The 17713-nt window shown below is 35.9% G+C and overlaps 6 protein-coding genes and 1 long non-coding RNA gene across 8 annotated transcripts; 4 read left to right on the plus strand and 3 right to left on the minus strand.

The window, feature by feature from the left end:
- The first annotated feature begins 54 nt into the window (after nucleotides 1-54).
- LOC105836301 (queuosine salvage protein) lies at nucleotides 55-1813 on the plus strand. Its single transcript, XM_012680241.3, has one exon. It carries the CDS (start codon nucleotides 618-620, stop codon nucleotides 1629-1631), a length of 1014 nt encoding a protein of 337 aa, XP_012535695.1. The 5' UTR covers nucleotides 55-617; the 3' UTR covers nucleotides 1632-1813.
- A 672-nt stretch (nucleotides 1814-2485) lies between these two features.
- Nucleotides 2486-6813, minus strand: LOC105836302 (cleavage and polyadenylation specificity factor subunit 5). Its single transcript, XM_012680242.3, has 6 exons — nucleotides 6571-6813; nucleotides 4148-4348; nucleotides 4002-4065; nucleotides 2953-3118; nucleotides 2761-2875; nucleotides 2486-2671 (listed from the first exon to the last, which is right to left on the minus strand). Exons 1-6 carry the CDS (start codon nucleotides 6687-6689, stop codon nucleotides 2650-2652), a joined length of 687 nt encoding a protein of 228 aa, XP_012535696.1. The 5' UTR covers nucleotides 6690-6813; the 3' UTR covers nucleotides 2486-2649.
- Nucleotides 6814-6955: 142 nt separating this feature from the next.
- Nucleotides 6956-11200, plus strand: LOC105836308. 2 transcript variants are annotated; one of them, XM_012680248.3, is made up of 7 exons: nucleotides 6956-7620; nucleotides 7697-7866; nucleotides 7956-8204; nucleotides 8283-8443; nucleotides 8626-8715; nucleotides 8792-9846; nucleotides 11063-11200. In XM_012680248.3, exons 1-7 carry the CDS (start codon nucleotides 7499-7501, stop codon nucleotides 11076-11078), a joined length of 1863 nt encoding a protein of 620 aa, XP_012535702.1. In that variant the 5' UTR covers nucleotides 6956-7498; the 3' UTR covers nucleotides 11079-11200. The 2 variants fall into 2 exon arrangements, with proteins under 2 accessions (XP_012535702.1, XP_012535703.1); XM_012680249.3 differs by lacking the exon at nucleotides 11063-11200 and having other exon boundaries at nucleotides 8792-10165.
- On the minus strand, nucleotides 11057-11848 carry LOC114253796. The gene is made up of 3 exons (XR_003625273.2): nucleotides 11778-11848; nucleotides 11465-11699; nucleotides 11057-11372 (listed from the first exon to the last, which is right to left on the minus strand). It is a non-coding gene; the product is annotated as an uncharacterized LOC114253796 (long non-coding RNA).
- On the plus strand, nucleotides 11213-12190 carry LOC105836309. Its single transcript, XM_012680250.3, has 2 exons — nucleotides 11213-11367; nucleotides 11446-12190. The coding sequence occupies exons 1-2, from the start codon at nucleotides 11245-11247 to the stop codon at nucleotides 11917-11919; spliced, it is 597 nt and encodes a 198-aa protein (XP_012535704.1). The 5' UTR covers nucleotides 11213-11244; the 3' UTR covers nucleotides 11920-12190.
- A 298-nt stretch (nucleotides 12191-12488) lies between these two features.
- LOC105836304 (cysteine desulfurase, mitochondrial) lies at nucleotides 12489-15533 on the plus strand. Its single transcript, XM_012680244.3, has 10 exons — nucleotides 12489-12777; nucleotides 12842-12927; nucleotides 12992-13108; nucleotides 13185-13322; nucleotides 13392-13597; nucleotides 13867-13988; nucleotides 14229-14386; nucleotides 14459-14730; nucleotides 14943-15032; nucleotides 15306-15533. The coding sequence occupies exons 1-10, from the start codon at nucleotides 12678-12680 to the stop codon at nucleotides 15367-15369; spliced, it is 1353 nt and encodes a 450-aa protein (XP_012535698.1). The 5' UTR covers nucleotides 12489-12677; the 3' UTR covers nucleotides 15370-15533.
- LOC105836305 (ras-related protein Rab-6.2) lies at nucleotides 15050-17236 on the minus strand. The gene is made up of 3 exons (XM_012680245.3): nucleotides 16806-17236; nucleotides 16058-16302; nucleotides 15050-15987 (listed from the first exon to the last, which is right to left on the minus strand). Exons 1-3 carry the CDS (start codon nucleotides 16983-16985, stop codon nucleotides 15789-15791), a joined length of 624 nt encoding a protein of 207 aa, XP_012535699.1. The 5' UTR covers nucleotides 16986-17236; the 3' UTR covers nucleotides 15050-15788.
- Nucleotides 17237-17713: the final 477 nt, after the last annotated feature.

Genomic DNA, 17713 nt, shown 5'->3' on the forward strand with positions numbered 1-17713 from the left:
CTTTTTGGACACGCAAGTTGCGTGACGCAACTGGAAAACGAGCTCTTTTATTGGCGTATACAAAATACATTTTGAAACGTGCTGGAAATCTGTCTTAGCTTATGTACAGATTATTATTCTTTGTTATTTTTATATTGTTGTATTCATTATTTTGACCAATTCTATTATTGTACATACTATGATGGTTTTACGTTGTTTTATATCGGATTCAATGATAGAATTGACAGAATTTCTCATAGTTTTGCGGTTGTTTAGTTGATATAAAAAATAATTGTGATAAGATCGAATATGATAAAAATATCAACTTAGTATGCAATATCGACCATCTGTGAACGCATCGACGTCGAACCACGTCGAACTATTTTTGGCTAGGGTGATGTGTTATCAGATCCCGTATCTTGCTGACGAATACACATGGGCGTGACCGGAGAGCGCGAAAGCGAGTGGCCTTTGCCATTCGATTCGAACCGGCGTTTTAATAGAGCGAGGAACGTCTAGCTGGTTCAGTACAGTCTAACAGAGCGTTTACAAGCGTTAAGTAGATAGTCATTAAATCGCAGACAATCTAGAATTTAGATTAGTTTGAGACACAATCGACTGGAAAGGTTTCTGTCATCATGGTCCTGATGCCGAAGGAGTCCGCGAAGCTGGTTGCCGGCTTGGCGAAAGACGTGTTCATCGAGGAGACCGGCGTGAAGAAATTGGCATTGGCTATCCTTGACGGTCTAAAAACCGGTAAACTTCACAAGGACAATTTCTCACAAGTCAAATATCATCCCAGACCCGACGATCCCAGGGCGGTGGACTGGATATTCGTGTTGGACACGCTCAACTTCTCGTTCTGGACCGACACGGGCGCGAAGAAATGGAAGGTTAACGGCGAAACTGGCTACTTCGCGTTCTGCGCCGCCGTTAGCCGAGCTATCGACAATGGGAAGCCCATGTGGGATCCCAAGTATTATTCGCAGATAACGCAGCAGGACGCCGAGGTCATCTTCCGAGGCGACGACGAGGTCGACATCCCGCTTATGCAGGATAGAATCAAGGGCCTGCACGAGGCTGGAAAGATTCTGCTGGATAAGTACAAGGGCACATTCGTAGAGTGTATCAAATCATGCGAGGGTTCCGCGAAGAAGTTGCTCCAGTTGATCGTCAAGGAGTTCGATTCGTACCGGGACGAGGCTGACTATGAGGGACATAGGATCAGCATTTATAAGAGGGCTCAAATATTGATCGGCGACATCTGGGCCTGTTACAAAGGACGCGGACTCGGCGAGTTCCACGACATCGACAGCATCGCAATGTTCGCTGACTACCGCATCCCCCAAGTACTCGTACACTACGGTACGATGCGCTACAGCGACTCGCTCATGAGCAAGCTGAAATCTGACGAACCGCTGAAGCAGGGTAGCAGAGAGGAGGTCGAGATACGTGCTTGTTCAATCGAGGCAGTCGAGCGAGTGTGCGACGTTGTGCGAAGTTTGATCGAGGCCGATCCGAAATTAGGTCTGAACCCGTCGACGGACGTCAACGCGATCGTGATCGATCACTACCTGTGGGATTACCGGCGAGAGTACGCGCAAGAATTGGAGCATATTCCGTTCCACAAAACGAGAACCATATACTACTAGAATACTTTGCGCGGGACGCAAAGATATTGCTTGTTAAGAAAGAGTATATATGTATATCTAAAAACCAAATACCATCTATTCCTATTCATTTATATTTTATTATATTGTACTGTATTCTTTTCTTACACATGTAAAAGAGTGAAGAAAAATGAAATAAAGTTCATTATATTTTCTAGAACAAACTAGTGTTTCAAACATATTACATAATGCAAAAACAGATTAGCAATTGGTTATTTGATAAGATTAAAAGATATCAAGATATCACATAGCGCCAAGAGATATTACATTAAAATGAGAGAGTATAAGAATTATATAAGACAAAAAAACAACTGCAATTATCTACACTACAATATGAATGTATTTTGATAAAAAAAATATAGTTTGCACAAGTTATATTTTTTAAATATTGCCGCTTACGAGAATAAGTAATTCAATTACCAAATAAGAATGGAAGTTCAGAATTAATTTATTAGAAAATTTTTCGTTGTTACAATATGAATAAAAATGATTAAGTTACAAATTATCGATACACTGTAATCACTCTGTACTCTTTCGTTACATTAATTATCATGACTGTAGAAAGTAGGGATTATTATTAGCAAAAAATATACATTGTACGATTTAATTATGCTTTTTTATAGCATTATTTGCACAATCATTTTCGAAAAATTTTCTCCAAATAATACAGTTTAATTATATATATTAGAAAATAAAGTTAAATACATATATACATTTTAAAATTAATGAAATGGATGCCTTTTGTAGCATCATTGCAGATACAAAAATAAATTATAGAAACTTACATCTAGATATAAAAATTGATGGAATGTGATCATATAAGTAAATTGCATAAATACTACTTAAAAAATGGTTTAATGATTCGCAATACATCATATACATAGATCAGAAATTCCCCTCAAGTATCAGTCACCGTTTTATCTCCTTCACATACTCAATTAAATCTCTAATAAGTTTCATTAAATTAAACATAATATTTCTTGTCTTACTAATTCTAGTTTCACATATAGATGAAATTAAACCTGAAATACAAATTAAACAATTTTGTAATATATCACATTTCATTTCTTTGCACGGCGCGAGATATAAAGCAATTTTTTTAAATACATGCCTGCACAGAGATTGTGGCAAAGACGAGATTATGGGGCCGTAACCTTGTGAATTATCGTACAATTCGAATAATGGTGCAGCGACTAACTTGTAATTTTTCGGTACAGCAAAAAGAGCTAAATATAAAAGTAACAATTAAATACACACTTATAAAATCAATTAAACATATAAATTTTTCTTCGATTTGTTATACCTTTCTCTTGCAGTTGTACAAGGAATAATCTTTTGTGCTCCTTCGGCTTTGTGATGTGTGGTGGCACATACGGATATTGAGGTGGTTCAAAATTTGGACGCCACCAGTTCCCAATTGTATCTTCTATAACCCATTCCTGCTTCACTCCGTCTTGCCGTCCAAAGGTCTAGAAAACAATCCCACTTTGCTGTCTAACATTGTACTTGTATTAAGCTTCAAGTAAACTATGAGAATAAAATACACTCTTCTTCTGTCAGTCTACTAAGAACATGGTTGCACATTTATTATATTTCGAGACATCTACGGCGGTTACCTAGTGGCATCGATTCTAACAATATTCAACTCTATCGACTCGTGGCAATAAGTCTCTTTGGAAACTGAAAGCTGATTAGATTTATCAAAAATACATGTACATTTCTTTCCACTTATAGTGTTCATATAGATACCTAATTAAGTGAAACCGTCATATGTATAATGGTTTTAATCAAGAAAATATGATAGAGATTACAAATCTTAAGTTTATTAATTGTCATGTAATCTGACAATTGCGAAAGAATTCGTGGGCCTACATATATTTGTGCCGATCAAATACTTTCCCTTACAATAAAATTCTAATTCCCTATTCGATATAATCGGTTTTCCGAGCTTATAAATTTAAAAAAATTTGTGACATTTATATACAATCTTCTTGTTATTCTATTTTACATTCTTGCATTTTATCTTGTCTCTTCTGTTTCTCTGCATTTCTGTTAAAACATACATTATCGAAATAAGAACAATGTTCTTAGCCAACCAATACAATAACGTGCGATATCTTTCAACATCGAAGTGTCCGGGCATGCAGCACGCCAAAAGTACAAAATATTATAAGAATAAATGAGTAAGCCCCTATGTGGAGCTACAGGCCCGGTTACATAAGTTCTACAAATGTTTGGAGGATTTATACAATAATGTTCATGTTCATAAAGACAATGTTACAATCTAACGATATAAAAGTGCCACTCCTAGCCAGCCTTTAAGGCAGCGTAAGGCGTCGTGCTAACTGTTACCTCTGTAAGGAGCCGTTTTAGGCCCTCTACCTCATCTTCTCCTGTATTGAGTTCTCCGCCAGGCCTAAAACAACGAAAACGAAATGTAAAGTTTAGTAGTCTTGTATATTAAACTGCACAAGTTTTTTTAAATTCTCGAAACTTACAATTTGAAGAATGTTGTGCCAAGTTGTAGAAGAAGAACGTGTGGCAGTCCATGTTCGTGTACCAGCAAGACACCTTCTACACTTCTCCGCATGCCAATCTTGTCGAACTCATCTCTCATGCGCTGAAACCTTGCAGGTACTGATGGATCTTTCTCGAAGAGTGGCTCTTTTGTTCCAAATGTATAGTTTGTCAAAGGATATCTATGATAAATGAGTTGTATTCTTTTGTTAGGAATCTGTATATGTTTAACTTAATCCATCAGTAATTAAATCCAGTTTCTTCAAATACAGCTTGATGCGATATTACAATATTCATTCATAACTACATAAATATGCACAGTATAACAATTTAATAATTTAAATAAATTTTTCGCTACTTTCATATTTCAATATTAGCAGTATTTATATTCTTGTAATTTAAGCAATAGATACAAACAGATAGATATTGTAATTATTTAAATTATGAAGAGTTATTATCAAAAAGCCTTTATTATCAAATATGTTTATTATTAAATACATATATAAAATTTTGTAAAAGTCTATAATTTTTTATATTATTATTTAGATTTTCAACAAAACAAAGTTTCCAATCTTCATTCTATTCTTTTTCCTACACATTTAATAATGATTTCTGATTTGTATTGTCAAGATTATGCAGTTTAAGTATAATTATAAACTTAGAACAAAATATTGCTACTGCAATGTAATATGCATATGTTTAATGTTACATTTCATATATAATAATAGTTCATTTCCCATAAAAATATCGCTTTATGTTCAGATTTACATACGCATGTATAAAACATCTCAATACATCGATAATTAAAGCTCTGCATTCACATTGAATATCTGATATAATCAAATTAAATATAAATAACAGCCAAACATAATTCTGTTATTTGTGGAATTACAATCATATTTGCACAATGTATTCAATATATAATAAAATGTGCTCAATAAATAATACGAGTATTTTATTATATTCTTAGATTTCTACTATTATTTATCATGCTTATAAGTATGTTTAATTATGATTGTTTTATAAAATTATTTTGTAATAAATATAATTTTTGTATTTAAATTTTCAATAGAATAAAATTTCTCTAATTTTTACTCTATTCTTTTCTTACATGTTTTAATAATGATTTTTGATTTGCATTGTCAGACTTACAATTAATTCTGTCTCATAATAAATTGCATCTTAAGTACAATTTGATATCATGACACATATTGTAAAGCTTGTTTAAAGAATATTGAGAATACAGCAGAAAGATTAGCTATTAATATTTGATAAATACATGCAAAAAGTCTGTATAATGCGAGATACATTAACATATAAATATACTCTGTAGCATTTTGATTTACAACATAAAATGCTACAAATGCAACGTTACAGATGCACATATATTATCTCAAGAATACAAGTAATCATCTGTAACGTTACATAGTGTTACACAATTGTGTTTGTTTTAAGAAGATCCATTTCAATTTCTTACAACAAACATGATCAGAATAATCGCAATACTTGTATTAAATTAATAAATAGTACAATCTTAAAATGTAATATAACTAGGTGTATATATAAATATATAATTGTGAACTACCTCGTACAATGTACGTATACATATAATACATATAGATATAGCATATCTTACATAAAATGGAAAAGTGAAATCATGAATAAAACATATACAGGACGATCCCCTGGCGATCGTACAAACTTAGAAAATAATACAACCTCGTCAGAATCATGTGTTTAATTCCTGTGGTGCACAAAAATCTTAAGATACAAATCTGCACTTTAACAATTAAGAACGAAAAAAAAGGGATACAGCGGGGAATCTCTTCGCACGCAAATATCAAGAATATAGACAACCGACAGCTCTTCGCATTATGAATGCAAAAGATAATTGAAGGAAAACAGCTATTACGACTTAATCTTACGATTGTGGGGAAAGGAAACAATACTGGACGCTGCGCGCAAAATTGAATGCCGGTAAAATCTCGCGTATATCGTGCGACGCTGTAGATTCAAAGAATCTTAAGCAAATAGTATCGTCATAAATTTGTATGACTTGTATAAATCGCGTATAAATCGCACACATCCACGAAAAACAAGGTATACGTAAAGAATCGCAGCACCTGACTCAGTGTGAAGAACGACGGATACAAATTGCTTAAAATTCCGGGACCTCAGCGGAAAGAGATAGACAGCCGATCGTTTTCATCGCGGTAGGAGAGAAAAGGGTTGTTTCTTTCTTTGCTATTTTTTTCTCTTTTAAGAAGACGTGATATTTCGATTGCTAGCGCGCGTCTGCCGAGACGCGCGCTAGCCGGCCGTGGTCATGGTCATTTCTACAGAAGAGAGGCGGTCAGAAACACAATTATTTTTAATTTTAGATGGATCATGTTGCGCCACTTACAAATTGACGGTCCTGTTGATGGTGACCGACTGATTCTGTACTACCTTCCCCTCGAACGAACTGTTGCTTGCTCTCCGTGGCCAACCGCTGCCCTTGACTTGGCTTGTCGCCATCGCCATTTTCCTCCCTTCGAGTCGAGCGTAGCTTCTGCTGAACTCCGAATCGAATCCTTACAAACGCAACGAAGAAATGGAGACAATATGGAGTATTCGACGCTGAGTGAGTCCGCGCAAAGCCGGACCGTCCCTCTCTCGCGTTGGCGCGACGGTCGACTTGTTATGGGCCGTTTCTCATGCATCTCGAAGCGATTATCGCTGGACAAAATTCTGACTGCCAATAACAAAGCGAAGCTAGGAGACTTTAGTTTTTCTTCCGTATTAGTTTTTGTTATACTAAAAACATTTAAAGAAACAAATAAAGAAATTCCAACTCTTAAAATTCATCATTCAGATAATATTGATCCGGTTTTTTCTTTTTGTATTCTTTCCGATTGAACTTTTTACACTTTCTCATTTTTTCTCTTTGTCTCTCCGATACAATTGTATATCTTTTTTTCGTTTTACGACGTAATGTAGTGCCGCTACCAGCCGCTACGGAGAACAGACTTCTTGTCAACAAACTCCGTTCTCCGTCAAGTCAGGTTAAGCTGGGTGATAACGCTGTCGAAGTCGATACGACATGAAGCGTCTTTTTAATCTGTCATAGAAGTTTACTTATAATTTACGCTGATTAGAAAAAAACTATCAGTTTTCTAAAGGTTAACATATCCGTGATAATGAAAATTTCCCAATGAGACAAGTGCCGTTACTTCAACGTTTATAGTTGTATAAAAAGAAAAAAAAAAACAAGAAAGGACATATGCGAAGTATGCAAACTCTTCGACGCTGTATCCTCCTTGTTTAGTCTCCAAAAGTATATTAAAATCAGCATGGAAACAACTTCGACCGAGATCACAGAAGAGAGTGGCGAGAAGATCCAGCTTATTCCTCCGGTTCAGATAGTGCGAGTTCCAGTGAAGCATGCCAATCTCGGGATACGAAGTCATGCTATGTAAGGTCTCTTGTAGAGAAAGATTGACCACTTGTAATGCTTGAATGAAAATTATGTAATTTCTTTTGTTCTATAGGGACATGAGCACAATGGTGGAACTCACGTCATTTAGCACACTGGGAAAGATACAGCCTTTCCTGGTGACCATCACGACCACTGCTGCTCTGTTAGTGGACTTACACTGTCATCTAACAGACAAGGAAATCTGTGGTTACCTAGGTGGCCACTGGGATATCAACTCACACAGTACATATTTATTTACTTATATATAATTATTTTATTATATGTGCAGTTAAAATGTTGATTTATTGAGATTGATGTATGTCTTATTATAGATCTTTCTATAACATGTGCGTTTCCATGCCGATACTCTGGTAAGGATAAGTCAGCTGCAGCGGCTGTAGAAGCTGAAATTGCGAGAGCTATGGAGTGGAAGCGCGTTACATTGGTAGGCTGGTATCATTCTCACCCACGCTCTCACGCGTCACCTTCTCTGAGAGATGTGGACTCTCAGTTGGACTATCAGATCAAGATGAAAGGATTTAGCGATAACGGATACATACCATGCGTAGGATTAATATGCTGTGAGTGTGTCTCAAAGACACTTTCTTTGTTACATACAGCGTGTATAAGCTGAGCGATCGTTATTTTTTATTTTGTAGCACCTTACAACATGGACGGCAATTGTTACGAATCGAATTTCAATGTTTTCTGGTCTTTGCCGCCACCTGAAAACAGACCCCACGAATATCCTCGTCCAATGCTTCTCAGTTACACATTATCACAGGAGCACTTTCTCTCTCAGGATACATTGGAGGAGATTGTAAATATTTTTTAATAATTAACTCTTGTACTAACACTTCCTCTGTACATAAATTGAAGTACAACAATTAAGCAAACTGTACATATAAATATTTTAAAATGAATTAATTAGATTCTGTAAAAGATCCCATTTATTATATTGTGATGTTTACTGATATTTATTTGTATTGTTTATCTTTGTAGAGAAGATGTATAGAATATTATAAGAGCGAAGGTGGAATCGACTTTACTGCCACTTTTAATGGTAATACAACGTATCTCGAGCGTTTAAGAGTGAGTAAATTATTATTGACGAATGCAAGTAAGTTCTTATTAATCATGCATATAATAATTCATTATTCATCAATAGTGTTCCTTGGCATCGAAATTGCCTGGTCGAAATAGATCGAACAACTCGTATTGGGATGTGATCAGGGAGATGATCTGTCCAGGGTCTGAGGATTCCGGCAACACACCCGAATTCCTGACCATGAAATTTCCCTTGGTACCCTCCTCAGAATCGCTCGGGCCGCCAGTTCCACCTGGCGTAGGCCTCACGGCCAATAATGCGGCTGTTTTCCTCGCGCCGGTCAACTTTAAACCCGACGGTGCCATAATCACGCCCACGTCCAAGCCGTTTGTGTTACAACCGTCAACCTCACGGGACAGCATAAAAAAAGACGGCAGTATAAGTTCTAATGACGCTGCATCTATCACACAGATAAAGGACAGTTCCGTTGGTTCCAAACACATATCGCCGGAGATAATCCCGAGCTTCCAGTCCGGTGAACTCACAGTTTCTGTGAAGAATGCAAAGTGCGACTACGATTTTTCATCCACAGATTTCTCCAAACTGCCGAACCTGGTTGGTGACGGTAGTGCCAAATCCCGAACGTCGACGAATCCCGACTTTCCTCTAGCGGATATCACTCAACAGATCACGAAGTTCTCGGATTTAACGAAGCTGGCGAATTTTCCCACTGCTGATCTGGCAAAACTGTCTAGCTTTTCCATTGCGGACTTTACGCGAACTTCATCACCCTCGCCGTCGACGTATATGCGCAATATTGCGAATCTGTTCGGTCCTCTCGGCAAGATCTCGCCGGCAAAAGACATGGACAGTGAACGCAAATCGGGTGATTACGTCACCGTCGATATCACATCACCCTTCAAGGGTATCAGCTCGTCGGATGTTTGCAGAAACTTCTCGGTGGATGATTATACAAATGATCGAAAGAAATTGGACGCGCAGACTGACCCGACGAAAATCGGCAGACCCGGCGAATATCAGGGAACGGAGGACTTAACAATATCGAATGTTAAATCTGATTTTGGAAGTATGTTAGACATGACGGCGTTACATAAAAAGCAACAATCGTCACAATCAGCTGACATGGGAGATTCCTTGAATCTTTCTAAAGATCGGTAAATCTATAACATATATTTACACAAAATATTATATTGGTAAAAAATTATTCTAAAACTTGTCGAAAAATTTATCAATGTTCGAAATTATTAATTTTACTCGAACAGAATATATGGTTAGAAATTACATAAATCTCATTTATATTATTAATAGCTTTAAATAAAAGTATTATTGACATTTACTAGATACATTAACGTTGCGTGTGATGTTATTTTAAATCATTTACATCTTAAATTATTTTAAATTTTATTAATCAGTATTTTTTTAATATGTAAGAATACACAACAACTATATTGTCAATGTAATGCATTAGTATCAAGACTTAGGGTTCCAACTTCTTGGTAAATTTACCTACCAGGTAAGCATGTGTCTATCTTCATTTCTTTTCTTAAATAAATAAAGACGAACATATATTTACCTGATAGGTAAGTTTACCAAGAAGTTGGAACAACCGACCCTTATTAATAAAATGTTAATTTTGTTTTATGCTCAAATTTATCTTTTGCATTTGTACTGATTGTGAGATATATGAAAATGTATGTAAGTTGTGGATATTAAATGAACTTCTACAGTGATTTTTTATACAAATGGATATTTTGTTTGCTTAATTTTATATTGGCCTGGAAGTATTATGACTATACATAATTATATTATATGACACTGGCGATTTATAATTGCATATAAATAAATATTAAAATAAATAATTCATTATAGATAAAAAAAGATAGTAATTATTTTTCTAACCGTTTTATTAGAAACAACTAATATATATTATACAGTTTTTTTAAATGTAAAATAAGTATTAATTTTACAATATGTAGCTTACTGAAAAATGTAATTTCGTGAAATTATCAACATTAAGGGCTGATTTCACAATCTTCAGTTACCTTAACCGACCGATTATTTTATTGGAATTGATCAATCGTATTTGTCGTTAAGCGAAATTAACAAATGCGATTGGTCAATTCCAATAGAATAACTGGCCGGTTGATTTAACCAGAGTTTGTGAAACCGGCCCTAAAAGATTTTCTAACTATTAGTCTATCAATATATTAGAAACATTTCAATTATAGAGTAAGAAAATGCAATTATTAGAATTATGACAACTATTTAAAAATAATTTATACTCAATTACATGTATAGATGCTTTTAATATAGACTTTTTCTTGACTTTGTGATATAAATCTCTTATATACTGATATTTTTTTCTTTTAGTTTGTCATTGAATTGAAGAAGATCCAAAACAAATCAAGATATGTTTAATGTGTTGTTAGGAACACATTAACATTCATTTATGCAAAACTGGTATTCCTCATATCTTGGTCTTCATCAAGTGTATATATGTATATATACCTATACTTTTTATTTTTCTCAACGGCGCATAGTCTTATTCAAGAATGAAGATGAAACGTTTGTACACCGGAATTGTACTTCTCATGTATAATTACATGATACAAAGCCAGGATGTGATATTCCCAATTGACGAGGAGACGTTTCATGTTAGCGGTGGTAACTCTACGGTAATCTATTGTAAATATAAAATTATTATAAAAGTTATATATATATATATATTTGTTTTTTTATCTGCTCGTTCTCAGATGATAACGGAACGTATACCCGTGTTAATACCGAGCAGTTGTCCGGAAAACATGCTTCTCTATCCAGGCAGTGGTTCGAAGGATTCCTGGGTGTGCGATTGTAAGCCACGATTCCTGTACTTCCCATTGAACAACTCTTGTCATGAGGCCTACAGGCAAGGCCCTTGTCCATCCGGAAATTATGTTGTACTTCCTAAGAATGAGGCACTTCCTCATTGCATAGAAAATCCTTGCTTCGAGGACGGCATGGTGCCCTACAACGGCATGTGTTATCCTCTCCGAACTAGAGGTCCGTGTTCGTCTAAAGAAGTGTTACAAGTAAACGAGACCACCTTTCAATTGGAATGTGTGTTGGTGGCTGTGCATGATAACACTGTGTCTTTCGTGGGAACAACAGCTGTTCCTAAAAGGACGTGTCCATTAGATAGTTGTAGATGCATATTTGCAAAAATTTTCAATATACAAATTTTCTGATCCATGAAGTTTTTTAGTCCATTTTCGTTGCTTATTTGCATTTTACATAATATACATTTCATTATATAATTGTATTTTTTATTATATCATATCAAGATAATTTTAATATTTAGAATTTAGAATAACTCTGAGAACAAGATGTAATTTTGATACATAAAAATATGATAAATAATTTTTTATAAGTTTGAATACGTGTTTAGGGTTTATAAAAAAGTCGCATTTATGTATGACAAATAAATAAAAGTATTATAATATGCAAGTAACAGAAGTATATAATTGCGTTAAAAATTTTTCTGATTTTATTATACAATAAAATTAAACTATAAAATTTTTGTTATTAAATATCAATATACGAGGGTTATTGAAAAACCTTCCTTCAATTGTAAACGAGAATTGCAGAATCGTATTCGTATTATTCTAAAATCATGTGTTCTAATCCAGAAAAAAAAATTTTTTTTCGAAATTGATCGATTCTGCGTTTGTCACGCTGCGAATGTAAGTCACATGGAGGCTCGATGTTACAAGCTTTCCGATTGGCTGTTCAATAGGAAATTTTCAATGTCCCGAAAATCTTTCCTTCCGACAGCCAATCATCTCGCGAAAAACGCGTTTATGTCCGTCGTTTCTTTATTGCTCACTTCGACTCGTTCGCCGCGGTTGTTTCAATATACACGTCACTGTTACTGGGAGGTTAGAACATGTCAGCTCTTGGAATGTGTGGTTTATCTTCCCGAAAATAGTTACGCGTGACGATCAGAATGTTTCGTTCAACGAGGGGTTTGATCTTTACGTTGCATCGCGCGAAAAATTTGCATACATGCGGTCAACGATTGTCGGAAGTCGCTGCCGAAAATGAATGTGCGTATATTATCGTTTGACATAAAGTCACAATATCTTAACTGTAATTGCTTGTTTGATGTAGCTCCCATCACGGATGAGTACAAAAAGGGTCAGATAAGGGAGCAGGAGAGGGCTCTTTACTTGGACGCCCAAGCTACCACTCCACTGGTAAGTCCAAAGTGTGATGTCATGTGATGCAATCCATGAATGTGTTGAAATGTTGAATTGCTAGGACCCCCGAGTATTGGATAAGATGATGCCATATCTGACTGTGTATCATGGCAACCCACATTCCAGAACTCACATGTATGGCTGGGAAGCAGAAGAGGCAGTTGAGCATGCTCGCCAGGTTGGTATTTTAAATATGCACATTTTTGTATTCCATGGTTGCATGATTAAAAAAATTATTTGCCTGCTTTTAACAGCAAGTTGCAAACCTGATAGGAGCGAACGAGAAGGAAGTGGTATTTACATCCGGAGCAACGGAATGTAATAATATTGCTGTAAAGGGTACAGCAAGGTTCTATAAATCCAAGAAAAATCATGTTGTAACAACCCAGATAGTAAGAAATCAATATAATAAATTTCTTTTTTTTCTTAACACAAATTTGCAAATAACTTTTTTTACTTAGGAGCACAAATGCGTACTGGATTCCTGTAGAGCCTTGGAAATGGAAGGTTTTGATGTAACATACATTTCTGTGAAACCAAATGGTCTTATTGATCTCGATGAATTAGAAGCAGCCATTAGACCGACTACATCACTAGTTTCTATAATGATGGTAAATAATGAAATTGGTGTTCAGCAGCCTATTGAAGAAATTGGCAAAATTTGTAGGTGCATATCAGGATTTAATTCTAAAATTATATTTTATCATAAATCTTCTCTGCGTATTACCACTAATCAAATTTAATAACATCTGTAATTATAACTACTAATGTAAATGTCTTCTGAACATGAATTAAATTTAATTTTATACCATCAAATTGGATTTTGTATTTATATGATATGTTTAGTAGTTATAATTATGAATATTATTAAATTCAATTAATGGGTAATGTGCAAATGTATAGTTATAATCTTAATTTCACTTTCTAATTGTATAGGAAGAAAAAGGTTTTCTTCCACACAGATGCTGCACAAGCCATAGGCAAAATACCAATTGATGTTAACACTATGAATATTGATCTCATGTCTATCAGTGGTCATAAATTATATGGTCCAAAAGGTAATTTTGTTATTACATAAACTACAATTTACCGTCACGAAAAAAATATTTTTCTGTAATTTGTTTTGGAGATAGCAGGCATTATTAAACAAAATAAAAATAAATGTTTTTAAAAATTTATATGATTTTGTCTAAAATACAATTTTCACATGTAATAAATTACAAAAATTATTCTATATTTGTAAAGAAAACTGTACATCTACGATCTTTATTTATCTATTTTGTTAATTATGTGTTAAGGTATTGGAGCCCTATATGTTAGAAGAAGGCCGCGAGTACGTGTGGAGCCGTTGCAAAGTGGCGGTGGGCAAGAAAGAGGAATGAGAAGCGGTACTGTGCCAACACCTTTGGCTGTAGGATTGGGCGCCGCATGCGAGTTAGCGCAAATAGAAATGGATGTAAGTAAAAATTTCGCTGCATATGATGATTGATGCATTTAAAATTAATAAAATTCACACTGTATTTTTCAGTACGATCACAGATACATCAACATGTTGTCGAATCACCTGATCGAGAAGATAATGTCGAACTTGCCGCAAGTCGTGCGAAACGGCGATCCTGTGGCCTGGTATCCTGGCTGTGTGAATCTTTCGTTTGCTTGCGTGGAGGGTGAATCTCTGTTAATGGCTTTGAAGAAGGTAGCGCTGAGCAGCGGTTCAGCTTGCACCAGTGCTAGCTTGGAACCCAGCTACGTGCTGAGAGCAATTGGTGCTTCAGAGGATCTAGCTCACTCCAGTATTAGGTATGTACACTGAGATAAAGGAACTTGATTGATTGTAAAGTGGTCCTTAAAGGATCAATAATATTGTACAATATTTCTTTAGACAATTTCAATTGAAAACAAATTCAATATAGTCTCCAGACAGTCAATAATATTGGCCAATATTGAGCGTCCAAGGGCTTTAGTAATAACAGTTTCATACTTTATCTAACTTGCAGCTTATGTGATTTTAGATTCGGTATTGGACGATTTACAACGTTCGAGGAAGTTGAATACACGGCAGACAGTACGATACAGCAAGTAAACCGTCTTCGGGAGATGAGGTAATGCATTCATCAAATTATCATATAAACTTTTATTGCGAGTGTGATAAGACGTGGCAATGGATCTACTTCAAACTTACGTATGCGTTATGCTTTGGCTTTTAAGATTTGAAACGGTTGTAGTGTGTCTCGTTTCACGGAGGGAATGACTTTATCGTTGGTCATTTGTTTCGTGAGATCGCGATTATCTCTATTCCTCTACATCTATTAATCATTATGACGACACAATGCGAAAACGTGTAGCAAAATTCTAACATTCTTGCTCATTTGCAGCCCATTGTGGGAGATGGTGCAAGCTGGTATCGACTTGAGCACTATCAAATGGACTCAGCACTAGTGCCTCATTATCGCGTTACAACTTTTACGAACTTAAGTATATACATATAGTATGTATATTGATCAAGTGTATAATATGATATCGATCGCAGATCACATTAATAGGACAAGCTTAATCGATTAAGGTATAATTTCGCAACGTACAATAAATTTATAATTGAGAAAGTTTTTGTTGTCGCATAATCCTAGACCTGATTTGATCGTGGCACACAACTTTTGTATATGTTAGTTATATCACGCTCATGATTTCTCCCCTTCTTTCTCTGCGCGAAATGCAACCTTCCCTCATAGGAAAGTTACGAGTGATAAGTGCTCAATATAAAAAAAGGTTTCTTCTTATACTTCTCTCACGATCCGTGTTAAGCCTTAGAGATTCTCAAAGACTGTATGTACATTGTGATCGCGAATATTAATCGTAGATTAACACAAGCACGATGGATCGGTCGCTTCGTCCACATACGAAATCTTAAATCGATCCTTGTCCATCTCGTGAAGCTCCATTCGTGAACGATTAGCCTCGACCAGATGTTGCGCGATATCCTCAAACATCTCGTGTACGCCTTCGCCGGTTTTGCACGACGTTTTGTATATTCCCGAGATCAGATTGTGACATTGTTCACTAGGAGGTTTAATTTTTTAAAATTTGTTATTCATATATAAAAGCATGCATACTTGGAAATTATGAATACCAGAATTGTTCCATCTCGGTGTCTGTGACTTGCGGTGCGACGCTCTCCAAGTCACTTTTGTTCCCACAGAGGAATATCTTCGCGTTCTCCGCGTACGTAACTATGTCGAGCAAATGCTGAGACAATAGATGAAAGGATGTCGAGTTATCCAGGGCAAACACTAGAATTGCAGCCTCGGCGAACTTGTAGTAACTTGAGGTGACAGACGCCACTCTTTCCATACCGCCGGTGTCCCATAGTTGCAGCTGAAGAAAATAAAAGATGCAAAGTCAGAAATGTTGAGCTCAAGTTTCGTAAGAACAATACCATGTTCCACTTTCTGTGAGAACTGTGAGTATTTCAGAAAATATTGTTTTTAGATTTCTCAACTATACATTAATAACATATACTACATAATAATTAAATAAAACAACTCTTGTAGAATTAAAGCCTTATATTTAATATGTCGCAAGTTTAGTTTATCGCGCGATGTTCAATAATCAAAGATGCTCCGATATTTACATACTGATTTCAGTCTGGGAGAGCTCACTGTGCGCAGCTTGATTCTATAAGATCAGTAATACAAAACAAAATTATATACATTTCTATGATGCAATTTGGCAGTCGATAAAAGGAAAACGCAGAGAAGGAACCGAGGCAAAATTTTCCAAAGCTATACATCTCCCGTTTCGCAAAAAGGAGCAACTGACCTACATATATGCATATATGGATGCGCGGACACTCATACATGCGTAACGTTGACACTTACCCGTATTCGTCTGTCCTCAACAACGTATTCCTTGTCGATGTTGTCGAGGCCTAGGGTCGACTTGCGGTCGTTGCTGGCGACGAACGTGTTGTTGGCGAAGCGCCGGAATAGCGACGTCTTGCCAACGCCGTACTCACCGCACAGTATAACCTTCTGCTCCGTTACCTTGACGGTCGCCATGTCGTGGCGCGGCGCCGTCGCCGGCTGCGATTACTGCTGCTAGCGGATCATCGCGGTGCACGCGCGCGTCTCTCATTCAACGGGGTCGTCGTCGACGTAAACGCCCGTGAAGATCTTCTACCGCGAGACGAAACCGAGCGTGACGAATCGCTCCAATTCCATACGACCCGTTTCCTTTCGACCTGTCACTAATGTCACTTGTCAGTCGTGACGGCGCGACAGCGGCTGATTAATTAGGTCCGCCTTCTGCAGAGTAACAAAAGCAAAGAAATAGTGCACGCGAAGTTGATATCATTGAGCCGAATTATTCTTTTTTCATTTTTTATTCTATTTAATATTGCAAAGATTAATTTTTTTATTTCTTCAAGATTGGATGATTAATGTATGAAATGTGTAAGAAATATAGGAAAAAAATTTGTTTCGCGATATTTTTTTATATATATTTTTGAAAAGATAATAATATTGTATTTAATTGTAATTTAAAAAATTATTAGATTTTATGTAAGCTAGTCCATGTCTTTCTGAGTAAATAAAAAAAGGGAGAGTATGAATCTGAAACTTATCACTTGCGATTTTTTTATAAGTTGTTTTGTCATTTTGTAATTCTTTGTAGAGTTGCAAACATTTTTTTTTAAATGATGTAAATATAATATAATCAGAGAGGAACCTGAGAGCAGTGGAGCGGTCATCGTGTCGTTTTAGGTGTTTTCATTCATCAACGCCTCTAT

Source organism: Monomorium pharaonis, chromosome 4 (genome assembly GCF_013373865.1).
Source record: "Monomorium pharaonis isolate MP-MQ-018 chromosome 4, ASM1337386v2, whole genome shotgun sequence".
Classification (NCBI taxonomy): domain Eukaryota; kingdom Metazoa; phylum Arthropoda; class Insecta; order Hymenoptera; family Formicidae; genus Monomorium; species Monomorium pharaonis.

Bases quoted from the DNA above. Each gene is read 5' to 3' on its own strand.
- LOC105836302 (XM_012680242.3), bottom strand. From the start codon at position 6,689: ATGGCGATGGCGACAAGCCAAGTCAAGGGCAGCGGTTGGCCACGGAGA. The intron at 2,876-2,952 runs GTATAACAAATC...TTTTATATTTAG, and splicing joins TGTACAACTGCAAGAGAAAG to CTCTTTTTGCTGTACCGAAA. The intron at 2,672-2,760 runs GCATGTATTTAA...TTTGTATTTCAG, and splicing joins TTGCCACAATCTCTGTGCAG to GTTTAATTTCATCTATATGT.
- LOC105836309 (XM_012680250.3), top strand. From the start codon at position 11,245: ATGAAGATGAAACGTTTGTACACCGGAATTGTACTTCTCATGTATAAT. The intron at 11,368-11,445 runs GTAATCTATTGT...GCTCGTTCTCAG, and splicing joins TTAGCGGTGGTAACTCTACG to ATGATAACGGAACGTATACC.
- LOC105836304 (XM_012680244.3), top strand. From the start codon at position 12,678: ATGTTTCGTTCAACGAGGGGTTTGATCTTTACGTTGCATCGCGCGAAA. The intron at 13,989-14,228 runs GTAATTTTGTTA...TTATGTGTTAAG, and splicing joins TAAATTATATGGTCCAAAAG to GTATTGGAGCCCTATATGTT. The intron at 14,731-14,942 runs GTATGTACACTG...ATGTGATTTTAG, and splicing joins CTAGCTCACTCCAGTATTAG to ATTCGGTATTGGACGATTTA.
- LOC105836308 (XM_012680248.3), top strand. From the start codon at position 7,499: ATGGAAACAACTTCGACCGAGATCACAGAAGAGAGTGGCGAGAAGATC. The intron at 7,867-7,955 runs GTACATATTTAT...GTCTTATTATAG, and splicing joins CTGGGATATCAACTCACACA to ATCTTTCTATAACATGTGCG. The intron at 8,716-8,791 runs GTGAGTAAATTA...ATTCATCAATAG, and splicing joins CGTATCTCGAGCGTTTAAGA to TGTTCCTTGGCATCGAAATT.
- LOC105836305 (XM_012680245.3), bottom strand. From the start codon at position 16,985: ATGGCGACCGTCAAGGTAACGGAGCAGAAGGTTATACTGTGCGGTGAG. The intron at 16,303-16,805 runs GTAAGTGTCAAC...TATTTTCTTCAG, and splicing joins TTGAGGACAGACGAATACGG to CTGCAACTATGGGACACCGG. The intron at 15,988-16,057 runs GTATTCATAATT...TAAACCTCCTAG, and splicing joins ACCGAGATGGAACAATTCTG to TGAACAATGTCACAATCTGA.
- LOC105836301 (XM_012680241.3), top strand. From the start codon at position 618: ATGGTCCTGATGCCGAAGGAGTCCGCGAAGCTGGTTGCCGGCTTGGCG.